The 14,960-nt window shown below is 46.0% G+C and overlaps 1 protein-coding gene across 1 annotated transcript; it reads left to right on the top strand.

Moving 5' to 3' along the window:
- The first annotated feature begins 149 nt into the window (after positions 1-149).
- GATA2 (GATA binding protein 2) lies at positions 150-11,308 on the top strand. Its single transcript, XM_018068670.3, has 5 exons — positions 150-636; positions 1,337-1,936; positions 4,593-4,738; positions 7,686-7,811; positions 8,639-11,308. Exons 1-5 carry the CDS (start codon positions 408-410, stop codon positions 8,936-8,938), a joined length of 1,401 nt encoding a protein of 466 aa, XP_017924159.3. The 5' UTR covers positions 150-407; the 3' UTR covers positions 8,939-11,308.
- Positions 11,309-14,960: the final 3,652 nt, after the last annotated feature.

The raw sequence follows: 14,960 nt of genomic DNA, 5'->3' as shown, positions 1-14,960 counted from the left end.
GGGGAGAGAATATTTTTGGAAGGGGGGAGGGGCTCTGCTTCCCCCTCCCCATCCTTGCACCGCTGGGAAAAGAACCCTGCCGGGAGCCGGTCCGGCAGGCAGCGCACCCCGGGCTGCCGAGCCGCTAACCCTCCCGTCTCTCCCTACAGGTGCTGCCCTGGCGCTTCCCCGGACCTGCCTACGCTACCCGCCTGTTGACAGAGGGACACGCTGACTTCGGGGGTCCTCCCCCCGTCCCCTCAGAGGGTGCGCTCCAGTCACCCGGCGGTTCTTTTTCTAAGAAAAGCTACCCCATCTCCTAAAACCAGCCAGCAGAGCCAAAAGCCACCCCACGAGCAGCACCCCCACCCCCACCGAGCGCCACTAGCTCCTGGCCCGGGGGTGGGCGGGAGGGGAGGCCCGAGGGCATGGAGGTGGCCACGGACCAGCCTCGCTGGATGGCCCACCACGCCGTGCTCAACGGGCAGCACCCCGAGAGCCACCACCCCGGACTGGCTCACAACTACATGGAACCAGCGCAGCTCCTACCTCCGGATGAAGTCGACGTCTTCTTCAACCACCTGGACTCACAGGGCAACCCTTACTACGCCAATTCCGCCCATGCCCGGGCCAGGGTCTCCTACAGCCAGGCACACGGTAAATCAGCACCCTCGGCCCCTTCCCCGCCGTCTCCTCCAGGGCTCCGGGCCCCTCCGTACTGGCAGCGGGCGTCCTGTGCAGGGGCAAGAAGTTTCACTCGGGGCCGCTTCGGTGTGTCGGATCCAGGGAAAAGGAGATCTAAAACAGGACAGAAAGGGAGGCATGGGTGGATTTTAACCCTAGGGATAACCAAGGACTGGAGGAGGGGAGGGAAAGAACGGGGGGAGTGAGAGAGGAAGGGGAAATAGTGTGCGCACAGGCAAAAACTTCTCAGACACGGCTACTTCCCGGATGCAAAATACAAACCGATTCAAACAGGCGACGGATTTGGGAGTGTTTTTAGGAACCGAAGAGAGTGCGTTATGAGAGCTCAGAAGATAAAGCAGAAAGGGGTTTGCTGCCTATTCCCAGGGGTGGGGTGGGTGGGAGGAAAGGGGGTGCTTGGGTCCCCCTCCTGCTCCCATTGCTCCTTCTCGCCAGGCTGGCTGATATGTCCCTCGGCTGGGACAGGGTGAAGGGGCTGCCGCGTCAGCCTGGCTGCTCTCCCCCGGGTTGAGAAGTCTCTCCCGTGGCCGGCTGTCCTTCGGCTGCCCGCAGACTGAGGAGCTGCCCAGCCACGGGGAGCTGGGGAACTTCTGGGAGCCGCTCCGGGCTGAGCTGCCTCACGCTGATCCTAATCGCTCTTGTGTTTCTACAGCCCGCCTGACCGGGAGTCAAATGTGCCGGCCTCATCTTATCCATAGCCCGGGGATCCCTTGGCTGGACAGCAGCAAGGCGGCACTGTCTGCCCATCACCACAACCCCTGGACCGTCAGCCCCTTCACCAAGACACCCCTGCACCCCTCGGCAGCCGGAGCGCCTGGGGCCATCTCGGTGTACCCGGGCAGCAGCACCTCCAGCACCGCCTCCGTGTCTTCGCTAACCCCGGCCTCACACTCCGGCTCCCACCTCTTCGGCTTCCCCCCGACCCCACCCAAGGAAGTGTCCCCGGACCCCAACTCCACCAGTGCCGCCTCCCCTTCCTCCTCTGCCGGGGCTCGGCAGGAGGACAAAGACAGCATCAAGTACCAAGTGTCGCTGTCGGAGGGGATGAAGATGGAGAGCGCCAGCCCGCTCAGAAGCAGCCTCACCAGCATGGGGGCCCAGCCCTCCACCCACCACCCCATCCCCACCTACCCCTCCTACGTGCCGGCAGCCCACGACTACAGCAGCAGCCTCTTCCACCCGGGCAGCTTCCTGGGGGGCCCCGCGTCCAGCTTCACCCCCAAGCCGCGGAGCAAGGCCAGGTCCTGTTCGGGTAAGTGTCGCAGCCCGTGGGTTCCCCGCCGCGCACCGGCCGGGTGTGGTTGGTGGGTGTCTGCGCTGGCTCTTGGGGTGAGGGTGCAGGCTGCTGCGAGGCTGGGTGCTTGTGTCGGCCCTTCGGGACGGAGGGGAGGGTGACTGCTTGGTCCCGCTCTTCTGGGTTTTTAAACTAGGAGATGGAGCTTGGACCAGGCTCCTACGGGTGCCAACGCACCCCGGCACCGGCCCCAGAGCGCTCGAAGGGGCCGCGGGGCACGGGGCCGGGGCGGTCTGAGCCAGCAGAGCTTTGTAGAAAGACAGATTGAGATGGGAAAAAAAGTTTTCCTCGAAGACAGGCAGGCCTCAGCTTCCCGAGGGGCTCAGGCCCGACACTGCTCCCCCAAATCAGGCAAACCCTTGCAGATGACATGTGGGGACTTCCCGGTGATGGGTATTTCTCCCTCCATAATTTCCATATCTCTTCACTAACGCCACCCTAGGCCCCAGCGCAGGATGAAAGCGAAACTTCCCTGGCCGGTCCCCTTCAGATCGCAAAGGCCTTCTTTCCTGCACATTTTACAAGAGTAAAAGTTCAAATATAGTTTACATACCAGCGCAAAAGACTGAGGTGTCCAGTCATTGCTTACTCCAGCCTAACTTTAACTAGAAAATACTCTTTTTTTCCCCCTGCCCCTGAACCAGACATATCTTTGCTTACAAACGACTGCCTGCAAACCTTTCCCGTGTTCACAACTACTCCTTGCATTTCGTCCTAAAAGTGCAGTCCTAAATCAGCAAATTAGGCGATGGACCAAGTTTTGATCCCACTTTGAAATCACAGTAGTTATACAACTGGACAGATGAATTAAGACAATTTGTGTAATTCTTCTGACCTCCCTTGTTTGACATCCTCATCAATGGAAGGAGATTAACTAAAATATATCGAGACTGAATTTAAACAACACTTTAAAATACATGGCTCTTATAGGTGTTTGTGCATGTATTCCATTGCACATATTTGCTTGTGAGTACACTACATGTTTTTATTTAAGTAGACAATAATTTAGAAATGTGAACTCTTAAGAGTTTTGCAACAAAAATACCAGCTATTTTACAAGCTCATCAGCTCTGTTTCAAATGGCTCCTTTGAGAGGAAAAATGCACTCTTTCTTTGCCACTCTTTAAAGGCAGTTGCTGCTGTGTGTATCTATTTTTTGGTAGTGCAGAGAGTAGAAAATAAAGGCAACTGGCAGCCTGAACGTCCTGAGTTTAGAAACTAATTCAAGACCCAGGTCTCTGAAGATAGATGGATCTTGAGTAGCTTTTTTATTTTTGTCCTGTAGCCGCCAATAATTTTTAGATGAGGGAAGCAAGGAGCTTTTTTTGTTTTGTTTTACAGTTGCCTTTATTTTTTTTTTTCTTCTGTAAGGGAGCTCCCAGTGCAAGGAACTGGGGAAAGTTCGTGACCACTCAGTGTTTTTGTAGGAAAACTAAGACTCACGACACAACGACTCCTGCAGCTTCCTGCCCTAGGAGGGACAAAAGCTACAAATGCAGCGCCGCAGAGCTCCCCTCATTTTTCACTCTAGACTGTGTTGTTTAAAAGCTACCCACTCCCTAGATTAAAGGAGACACAAGCCCTGCTGAACTCAACATGGCCTGCTTCAGTTATTAGCAAAAAGAATTTCCTATCCAGTTAAATACTGTAGGATTTGCATAAACTATATTAAGAGAGATTTCTATATTAAGCAGACCTGCCCTCGAACCATCCAAGGCAAATGAACTTTTAGCAGAGAGCTTTCGCAGGCAGAAACAGATATCTAGAAGTTGTATGTTGGGTTTTATTTAAAACAGCCTTCTACAATGCTGTGTTTAGCAAGCTGTGCTACTAAAACTAATAACGAGGCAGTAATAAGGTAAACTGCTCCCTACCAAATCCAAACTGGATTGTTGAAAAGTCACAGAAAAAGAAAAGTGCTTTTGTTTTTCAAAGCCTGTTTTTTTACAGTAATTTCCAGAGTGCTTGTTGAAACTGAACTTTCCCAAAGATCAGCATTAACAGCGTTTTTCTGCTTTTAGAACAAAAATAATAACTGAGCCTCTGGCATTCTGTATCCATTCCCAGTCTGCTCGGCTCTACTTTCTCATCCTGTAGCATTTGCAACAAAAAAGAAAGCCCAGAATAGGAGGTCTTTTTGCTTAGATTTAATCCCAGAAAACCTCTTCCTTTGACTCTCACTTTAACATGTTGTGGGTTTGCAGGTGTATGTGTGTTTGTGTACACGTGTACGTGTGTATTTGTGGCAGGAGAACACAGGATCTAACCACCGGAGTGCAATAGATACGGGAGGGGAGCGGTGCCCAGTGCAGACTAAGGGAGTTCTTGTTACTGAAACGATAACTTCCATCTGACACAATAAGAGTGTCACTCTTTCTCACCTTGCAGAGAGTGCTGCCCGTTTCTGATCATGACATAAAATACTCACCGGAGTCTGGGAGTTCTCGAAACACTGAGCTCCTTGCTGCATGTGCTGTAGATGTCACTGCTGTCTGAATGTGCTTGAATTAACACACTGTTTTGACTTCTGAAAAATACCTAAAGGACAATGCAAAAAGCTTTTGTGAATTTGTTTTTAAAGAAAGAAATCCGGTTTCTTCGTGTTTCCATTTAGAAGGCAGAGAGTGTGTGAACTGCGGAGCAACTGCTACCCCTCTCTGGAGAAGAGACGGCACCGGGCATTACCTGTGTAACGCCTGCGGGCTCTACCACAAAATGAACGGTCAAAACCGACCTCTCATTAAACCTAAGCGGAGGCTGGTAGGTGTCTCTATTTCTCCTGGGTTTGGGGATAAATAAGGCAAAGGGACCACACACAGGCACAAGTCAAACGAGTCTCATCTCTGCTCAGCCCCTGCGTGGAGCCGAGCTGTACTGTACACGGGGGTCAGTCACGGCGAGGTCACTGCCGTGCCTCGGGGCAGATCTCCCCCCTCCACCCCCATCCCGGCTCAGACCACCGCGCCGGGAGCGCCTCTGTCCCGAGCCTTCCTGCCGCTCACAATGCACGCGGGATATCGGGTATCCGTCTCCCCGTTTATCCTCGGATGACAGCTTTTAATTTAATTCCTCATTTATTTGGCCTCTTGGGACGTTTTGGGCACATACCGGGAGCGAAAGGGTTATGAGCGTGAATGTCCTCCACCGTGTACTAAAAAAAAAAAGTTCCAGCTCCAAAAAAGCAAAACAAATCAGATGAGTCAAAGCTACTGCTCCTTACTTAATAATTATTTGTATAAAAGCCATGAAGTAATTTTCACTCTTATATTCCCTGGCAATACTAATATTGGTTCCCTCCCCAGACAATCCCCTACTGTTAAAAAAAAATTCCTATTATTTTTCCATGGAGTCACTTATACTTTGTATTTTCATTTGAGCGATTTAAAAAAAAAAAAAGTCCTTTCTAAGCTCCTGGTAGTAGTTTCCTATCCGGATATCTGTACGTTAAAGATAAGGAAACTTTGTGTATCTGTTTCCTGACTCTAAAAGCTTTTGAGAGTTTCTATAGGCAAGCCTTGCCAGTCATGCTTGCTGTTTTGAAATTTCTAATACACTCTACTCCACAAATAATGCGTAAAATGCTAAGAATAATAAATATATTTTTTGGAGCTTTGTGATTTATGGTGCCTAAGTCTCTTAGCTATTCGTGGGCACGTTTCAATGAGGTTTGGAGAGCAGAAAATTGGCATTACTGCCCTAACACTGGGATAGGATACAGAAGATTTCTGTCGTGAGTCAGAATTTCAACTATGCAAGCTTCTTAATGACTTGCCTTCTAAAGTGACTGACATATAGAAAAATGTTAAGACAACAGTGTAACATTATCGTCTCTCAGGCTCAAGTGCTTTCCAGACTGAATGGGACAGGCCATAGAGTTAAGCAGCATAGTTGAGTATCAGTAAGCCATCTCAAATATGCAAACATAGGTCTCCACCTTGTGTGTTGGGAGACTGTTATACTTAGCTCACTGTGCAGGGTTTGGGGGGCACTAAGGAGGTTTTCTTTTAGTGTAGTTGTTTTAATGTTTTCTTTTGTTTTAATTGATTTACAGCTTTGTTTATTGCCCCTTTTTCCACTGTAGTTTGCTTGTTTGCGGGGGAGAGGAGATGGCCATCTTTGGGAATTTGTTCATCTGCCATGCAATAGCAAAGTGATCATATTAATAATGTCAGCGTTTGGATGTCTGGCATTAATTGTGTTTGGGTTGCATGAGTGCATTTGCAGTAGGGGGTACCCCCTCTTTCTGCCTTTGGCCTGTTCTCACGGGTGAGTAAGGGACTGTAATATATGAGTCTCCGAGGGCCTGAGTCTTGCCTAAAGCTCCTAAACTGTCCATCAGCTTTGGGAAAGTTGCAGAGGGCCATGGTGTAAATCAGGAGCAAGTGAGAACAGAACCCTGGGCTCCTCTTTGGCGAGAGGGTCGGGCTGTGCTTCCAGCGGCGCCAGCTCCCCACCGGGGCCGGCAGGCAGGGAAGTGCTCAGAGTTCTCTGGGAAACCCACTGCCCCAGGACTCGGCTCTGTGCTCATGGAGATGCCCTGTGCTATCTATGTGAGCTTTGCTGCTGCTTCACCCCACGGCTCTCTGTGGCTAATTGCAGAAATATCCAGGGAGCAAGGCCCCCAGGGAATGACCATGATTGATACACTTGTGGAAGTAAACTCTTAATTTAAGAAAATACTGAGTCCTTAGCATTAATTCAGTAGCACAAAATGGACTGTATTCTGACCACTTACAGAGGCAGGGCTGAAGCTTTCTAATACAAAGTTATTTCCCAAAATACGGGGTGCAGTTAGTCCGTCCATAACACTTTATACCTCACCATCCATGCACAAAGAATGCATTATTGTGGGGTCTGCTAGACAAGGGCCCATCCAGGAATCACTAGCTGCCTGCTGTTCTACTTTTCCTGTTCTTGTTTTGGGTGAAAGTTTGGGCATTTTTCTTTCCCCTCACCTTGGTTTCGGCAGAACAATAGTTTTAGGAAAGGGTGCTGGATTTTTGGTGGTTTTATTTTCTTTTAAGACAGTTGTTTGAGGGCTTGTCAGTCAAGGAACTGAGCAGGGACAGAGGCTTCGGGTCAGCGGAATCATTGCTGCAAGGCATGAAATTTGGTTTGCTAAATATTTAAAGAAAGTTTTTGTTTTCTCCCTTTCACTTGTAAATGCAAACTGAATTTTCAGTGATGGCTCTGATAAATACTGCACCCAGCTAAGTAATGTGGTTGGTTTTCTTTTGTGTCCACCTTTCAAGGGCCAGAGTAGGGGTAAAAATCACATTCTTTAAGATCATTCCCTGTTTTCAAACCCAGTCCCAACACTGGCACAAACCAAATCGGTCATTAAAGAAAAAGAGAAAAGTCAAATGCATTTTCATGATGCATTCTAGAATCCTGCAAGGGGAAAATCACATTACTTTTCCTCCCTCTAAAATTTTTGTTAGAGATTCATTGTTTCTCTCCTTACTTCCTCTGCACACACAGTGCCACTGGGCTTGAAAATGCAGCACGCATAGGAGAATATTTAAATTTAAACAAAAACCTAACGGCTATAAAATGTAAAACTGACAGCAGCTTTCCTCCAGCCCCGATGCTCTGTCAAATCTTAGTAACTAGTTCTTCCCAACCTAAATATTGAGTCCAATTTGACCTTTCTCATGATCTCCCTCCTCCTGGCGATACATTTTAATTTTCTTTTTCTTTTGGTTAGTCAGCGGCCAGGAGAGCAGGGACTTGTTGTGCCAACTGTCAGACAACCACCACGACCTTATGGCGACGTAATGCAAACGGGGACCCAGTTTGTAATGCCTGCGGACTCTACTATAAATTGCACAATGTGAGTATTTACTCATCTCATGTGTCGCTGCTTGCCTGGCCGGGATTGATGTCTTAACTGCATGGTGTACACTAGGCTTTTATTGGTTTCAGGGGTTTGGTTGTTGTTTTATTCCTTCCCCGTCTCTAAGGTTCCCTTGGGAAGTGACAGCCGTTCTTTGTCAGCATAGTGATGCTAAGTTCAGTGACATTACAATGTATTAGCTTGGCTTCTAACGCTTGGGCAAACCAGGCAAAATAGAGCTACCACACTTGGTTTTAACTATGTTTTGTGTGCCGTTTCCCTCCAGAAAGAGAGGCCATTTGGAATGGGCTCCGTGCAAAAATTAATCCTGATGGGCTATCTGCATTCTGACTTTGTAAAAATAATTATATCTAAGGCTTTGTTGTATTTATTTGGGTTTTTTTTTTAAGAAATTATTCCTAAGAAGGAATTGCTTGACATGTTGGAACGTTATTTAAACTGTAAGTAACAGAGGTTACTGGTACAAGATCGTTCATGTTTTAGGACTGAATTTGGGTCAGCATGTGCCTCCTGGTTTGATCTTCTATTAGGAAATGTATGAGGACTGAGGGTTAGCCTACGGGAAAGAGAGTCATCAGCTGCCAAATTCAGTTCAATTTGTTTTTCATGTCTGGGGGTTTTTTGTGTGTGTGGTTTTATTAAACAAATCAATATAAACAAGTTCTGCAGAGAGAAACACCATTTTTTTTGGCCAGAAAAAGGTCTCCATCCAGGAAAAACACATGGGGGCTGTCCAAATATTTTCATTTTTGCACAATAAGGTCATTTTGTCTGCATGAGCCTGATTTTCTCATTTCTTGCAGGTGAACAGGCCTCTGACCATGAAAAAGGAAGGAATTCAGACCAGGAATAGGAAAATGTCCAACAAATCAAAGAAAAGCAAGAAAGGCTCTGAGTGTTTTGAAGAACTGTCCAAGTGCATGCAGGAGAAGTCATCTCCCTTCAGCGCTGCTGCCCTTGCCAGTCACATGGCACCCATGGGGCATTTGCCCCCTTTCAGCCACTCTGGACACATCCTACCGACACCTACCCCCATCCACCCATCCTCCAGCATCTCATTTGGACATCCACACCCATCCAGCATGGTTACAGCCATGGGATAAAACCTGATGACCAAGAGACCCACCCAGAGATTGAGAACATGGGGCTTTGCCTAAGATGACACCAAGTAAGAAAACATTCTGCCGAGAGGAGAATGTAGGGATGGAAAAAGGGCATCTTTGCTCCCATGTGGTTTTAACTGTTAATGCTGGACTAAAACCTTGCAAATGATGGGTCTTCTGCAGAAATGTGTAGTGGTGCCTGTAATGCACTTTGCCCCCTCAGGTATAAGAAAAAAGAACTCACCTGTTCGATACTCAATGGTCCAGCAGGAAGCAAAAGGTGGCAGAAGCTGAAGGAAAAAGCTTGGAACTGGCTTTCCTTTCTCTCTTTGTTATTACTGTGAATATTGTAAAGAGATGTAAGCAGCCTCCCAGGATGGAATTGGCTCACTGGAAGCCACACATGCTGGATTTCTATCATGGACTCTGTTTGGGATGGGGAAGAAAAGAAGAAAAAGAAAATGAAAAAAAAAAATAAAAGGACATCTTTATAAAACCGTAATTTTTAAAATCAGACACAAAGTCATATTTATTTTGTTTGCCACAAAAAGCCTCAACCCCTCTGATTGCATGTTTTTGTGCTGTCGTTTGCAATGGCTACCCTGTAGGAAAATCTGCCTTTAAAACAAGGAGGAGAGGGGAAACATACTCAACAGCCCTCTTGGATTAGCTCCATCTATCTTCCATACCAAAATTACTAGTAAGGGGGAAAAGATTTCGAGGGGAAGGAACAAAGGAAAAACATATCTGTAATATGGGATTTTAATGTGCCCAAGATGGTGATTATTTTGACACGATTTCTTCATTCTTTTCCCTAACATGAAAGATTGCTTTAAAAAAACAGCCCCTCTTCCAACTACCCTGTTGCTCCTCAAAACAGACACCTAGATGGGACAAACTGCTGGGGGGAAAAAAAACTCTTGGGAAGGCAATCCTGCACTAGCAAGGGGTGAGATACAGGCGTTTACCAAACCGCGCTGCAGCTAACTTCTAGCGCAGCCGAAACCATCACAGGGCATAAAAAACATCCAACTCACAGACTTCAGAGGTTGAAGCATTTTTGTTCCGTTGTGTTGGCAGCTGTCGCTTAAAAATGCAGATTAGCTGCTTGGGTAAACTTCGGGCAGTGTGGCCACCAGGTCCACACGCAGGCGGCCGGCGCGTGTGCTGTCTCAGGCATCCAGGCCCCGGTGGACTTCACAGGGAGGAAGGGCAGAAATGGGGTTGAGATCACTGTAGAGGGGGAAAAAGAGAGACAATCAGTTTGAGCTTCACACATCCGTCAAATCCCAGACACAGAGACAGCTGATGAGACGAGGGAAAGCATCGTTCTGTAAGGGGAACGTCTGTTTTTCCGTGGTGGATTTTATATGAAAAAAAAAAAAAAGAAAAAAAAGAAATTTAAACCTCCCATTATGAAACCATATTGTACGTAAATGACCGAAAACAAAGCTATTGCCAATGTGAAGTGTATTCTATTGATTGTTATGATCTGATGCCTCTCGTGAACACAAGCTCCAGTATAACATACAGTGTACATATTTAGCTATACTTCTGATGAAAATGCCCCAATGAACGGAGGGGTTTGATAATGTAAACCACGTAAGCTTAACTCTGTGACAAGCTTTTTATTTTATTTTTTTAAATTTTAACTATTTTGTTGTTGGGTTTTTCTTTTTTTTTTTTTTTTTTTTGGATCAAGCCAAATTGTATCTTTACTGCAAAAGTCCTGCTTTAAAGAAAAAAAAACAGAATGAAACAAAAATGGATGTATGTTAATTTTTTTCTAAACATGTAATTCTAGTATTTTATAATTAAGAACCAAGCAGCCATGAAAATCCTGCTTTCCTCCTTTTTTTTTTGGTCTGCATAGGCATATAGGTGCACTTTGTAAAGAAGTGGAAATAAATGGGAAAACTAAATTGGTTGGGAGAAATCATAAGAATTTTTAATCTACTGAGGTAAAGAATTAGGTCCTTTTTACTTTTTACCTTTTACAATGGTACAGTTGTACATTATTTGTACCCAACTCAATTCTGTAGGATTTGAGCGGAGGGGAAGGGATGTGGGTGGAAGACAGGGATTACTGATACAGTTGACAAAGTGCAATATATTGTCAGTCACTGCAGCATAGACAACGGCAGTCGAGATTTAAATTATTTTGTACTTGTATCAGCATAAAAAAAAAAATTCTTCAGTATTTTCTGGTTTTATTTTTAATTTTTATTTTGCTTATTTTTGGATTAGTGAACTAAGTTATTGTTAATTATGTACAACATGTTTATATATTGTCTGTAAAAAGTGTATGCTTTCCTCATATTCCTTCAAGGTGAATATTGCTAAGAATAATAAAATACCTTTTTTGTGAAACTATCTGTGCCCAGCTTCATGTCATAAAAGCTGCTTGTAATAGGGAGAGAGGGAAAATTATCGTCGTCATTGTTGCCAGTAGAATTACTAGCTTAAACTTTATGCAGAGTAGTCTATGATATTTCGAAAACCTACCAGGGTAGGACAAAAAAAAAGTATTTGATGAATGATTCAATATTAAAAGCACAGGTACAAAAGCTCATTCTCTGGTGTTGTTTTGGGGTGATGAGGTCATGCATTTAAGTGTGCTAAAGTTTCTAAACCGGTTTAAAATCTGAGGTGGCAGCCACATTGCTGATGAGGAACTGTGGTTTCTCTGAGATTTTTTTTTTTTTAAGTGTTTGGAGAAAATACTTTTGAATTTAAAACACATTTTAAAAGCACCATAAACGCAGAAAAGCAGCCAGCTGCTTAATGGGGTTTCAAGGCAGGACCTGTATGAGACTAGGCAAAGCTCTCTGAAGGAACAGTCAACCTGGAAACCTGTTTCCCTCCTTTTGTCATCATCAGTGGCGTGAAGGGAGCACGGGGGATGGCCAGCTGGGAGCTGCTCAGTGCTGTCCCGGGAACAAGGGGTGCAGCTGTGGGTGCAGGGGGGTGTGCACATGGGCTGGCACGTGAGGATGGAGAGGAGTGCTCACCGGACGGGTCTCCCGTTGCCAAAACTTTGCGGCTGCTTTCATCACACAGTCGAGCCTGACCAGGAAAGTTCTTGGGGCCCTACAAAGTGAAGTGAAGCTTTGCAAAGCCCCCCTGCCATGTGTAAGGGTGGGCACTGCTCCTGCTGAAACAATATTTTTCAAGAAAACTGCTAATGAACTTCGGGTTTCCTCCTTTGACCCCCTGGGAGATGTGCCTCACTTCTGTGGAAACCAACCTGGGGATAACTCTTTACTCATTAAGGAAAAAATAACCCGAGTTCCCTTTTCAGCTGCATGTAAATTCGGTTCTGTGGGTAAATTCCAGGCCTTTCTATCAGTGCTTCTCTTTCCCCGTTGCAGCCTCCTGCCCAGCCCTGGTTGCAAGCCCTGCTCACGAATAACATGGAGCCACAGCAGCTCTAGATGTGCTGAAGGAAGAACACGCAACTGAGACGAGGCCTTCCCGCATCATTTCAGACGAGTTAATCATCTCTCTAACTTGTTTAGCAAGGCTTAGTGCAAACACCCATTAAAAAAAAAAAAAGGCAGTTTATAGCATACCATGCAAGCTTCATTTAAAAAGAAACATGTTCTTTTTCAGACAGGTTTAAAATGGGGTTATAACTAAACTCAGCCACTCTCTCTCCATCTTCAAATACCTGAGATGGGAGAACTAACAACATCGCTTTAAAATAATTTAAAATAACTGAGCTGTTTTCTTTGGTTGCACATTACACACTCGTTCAGGTTATGATGAGGGCTTACCTCAGAGTTGCTTCTGTGCAGGCATTTTGCTGGGTCGGTCCAATCTGCTCACGGAATCAGGGACATAATCCATTGGGTTGTCTGTCAGGAGGGGTGGTGCCTCCCCCAATGCCCGGAGGAGCGTGTCTCTCTGAGCAGGGGCTTCAGCAGTTCCTGCAACACAGATAATAAATAATCCCATATTTGTCAGGTGGCACTAATCTGTGAAAGATCAAACCATCTCTCTGCAATGTGTGTATCGTGTTTGTCTCCAGACATTTTGCATAGCAGAAGAAAAACAAACAGCAGGGAATGGAAATGGAGCAAGTGTGTAAAGTTCAACGTAAAGTGTAAGCACAGAGCAGATACTGAGGCAACAAATTGGGATTTATAGTCCTTTCACTACCACCAAACACTGGGGGACAGGCTTTTTGTGAGGGGGGAACCCTGACATTACTTGCCTTTGGTTCCCGTTGTTGGGATTATTGTTTTAAGCCGTGCTTAATTGTCATGTCTCCACGGCCACATCAAAAGCCAAGAAGATTAGGTTACAGGGAGTGTTTGATGTCAAAATACAAAATAAATAAAAGGAAAGCTGAAAAGGTGCTGTATTTTCCATGATGTCTAGTGAGGCTTTTGCCTCAAAAATCCCTTTTTTATTATTATTATTTTGCAAGGGTTGCACTTTATTTGACATGATTTCATTTACTTACTTTCAAACAACTCCACTACTTTCCTGCAACAGCTCGAAAGGGTTAATATCCCCTCTTTGATGGCAAACATGGTATAATTAACGCAAACTTCTTAAGTATCCTGGTGACCTGTAGATGGCCACATGAGAATTTTGTTATTTACTGACTTGCCAAACGTTTATTGCTTACAGCAGGACAAGTGGGAAGCAGGCATTAATTTTGATGCTGTTATCTGTGATTGCGTGTAAAGTTCATAGCAGAGAATGCCTATATGTCAGCTGCAATTAAACATTTTTCTATTTTCTTACAATTAATTTCACGCTGGTGGAAGGGGTTGGGCCGGCAGATTTGCAAACTGAAATCCTGCCCATCCGCAGAGCAGGCGTGACACAGCCAGACACAGGACAACTTCCCCTTACCTGCAGGCTGCAAAAGAAAACAGTCTGGCGCCACGGAGCATTTGATCCTTGGCTTCTCCGCAGAGACAGTCAAATCAGTACCAACTGTGGCAGGGCATAGAGGGAGATTTTGTGGTGTGACATCTCCCTTTGGAAATTAGCCTGAAAAACAACCAAAAATGAAGCCAAAAGTGGCTATCAGGTGAGTATGTTCATTTATCACCAACCTGGACTGGATTAGAATGCATGACCTAGAAGTAAAATGCTTTGTTTAGCCCAACTCCCTGGGCCATCTGGTCCTTGCAAGTAAACATTTCTAAGTGAGATTAAGTGACTGTTCTTTAAGCATGGTTATATGACTGAAAACCAGGCTGCTCTGGATCTAACAGATCAAACCTCAGCATCAGGGCAGACGAATGGTGCCAATTCAGAGACACCATTTGCTTGAACAGCTTTGGGTGCAATTCCCCACAGTGCCAGCTTTGCAGTCAATCCCGATTCAGTCAGATGCATCCCTGTCAGATCCAGAGCTCCTCCTAAATCCAGGGCTCAAATTGCACCAAAGTGCTGCTGGGAGGTCGAGGGCCCTCTCAGAGGAAACTTACTGGAGAGACTGCAGAACTGCCCAGTGTTTGCAGTAAGAACTAAGTTGCATTTCTGAGTATGGAAAACTCGGCTGAACAAAGTGCAACTGCAGGGTGAGAGATACAGCAGAGAAAACATCCAGCAGGTTGAATGACAAGGCAGAACTAAACCCTCCTTCAGAGAAAGGCTTCAGCATGCCACAGGGACGGAACTGCTACTGTTTGGTCTATAAAAACTGAATCAGGGAAGTATAATGTTAACCCAGCCTACACAGCAATGCCAAGCAGAGAACAGCTACCTGCCTGTATCCTGCTCCCATGCACCTCTCTCTGTGGTTCTGCACTCTGGGTTGCAGGGGGTTATTTGGAGGAAAGTTGACTCTGCTTCAGAGGGTCAAGAGTCTGTGTAATCATATGGAGTTGGGCCTATCAATGCCAGAGAGTGAACATGGACCCTTGTTTCTCCTAAACATTTCAGTCCTTCACCAGAGTCTTCCCCAGTGCTTTTATTTTGCTCTGGCTCTTGATTCAGCTTCTGCCTGCTCTCTGTCAGGCAGAGAGTACATAGCAGATTTCTTTACCTGGGACATTTT

The sequence above is a fragment of the Manacus vitellinus genome, unplaced genomic scaffold (genome assembly GCF_001715985.3).
Source record: "Manacus vitellinus isolate BGI_N305 unplaced genomic scaffold, ASM171598v3 scaffold_14_pilon, whole genome shotgun sequence".
Classification (NCBI taxonomy): domain Eukaryota; kingdom Metazoa; phylum Chordata; class Aves; order Passeriformes; family Pipridae; genus Manacus; species Manacus vitellinus.
The sequence above is the reverse complement of the archived record's forward strand: the minus strand, read 5'-3'. Positions and strand labels throughout refer to the sequence as shown.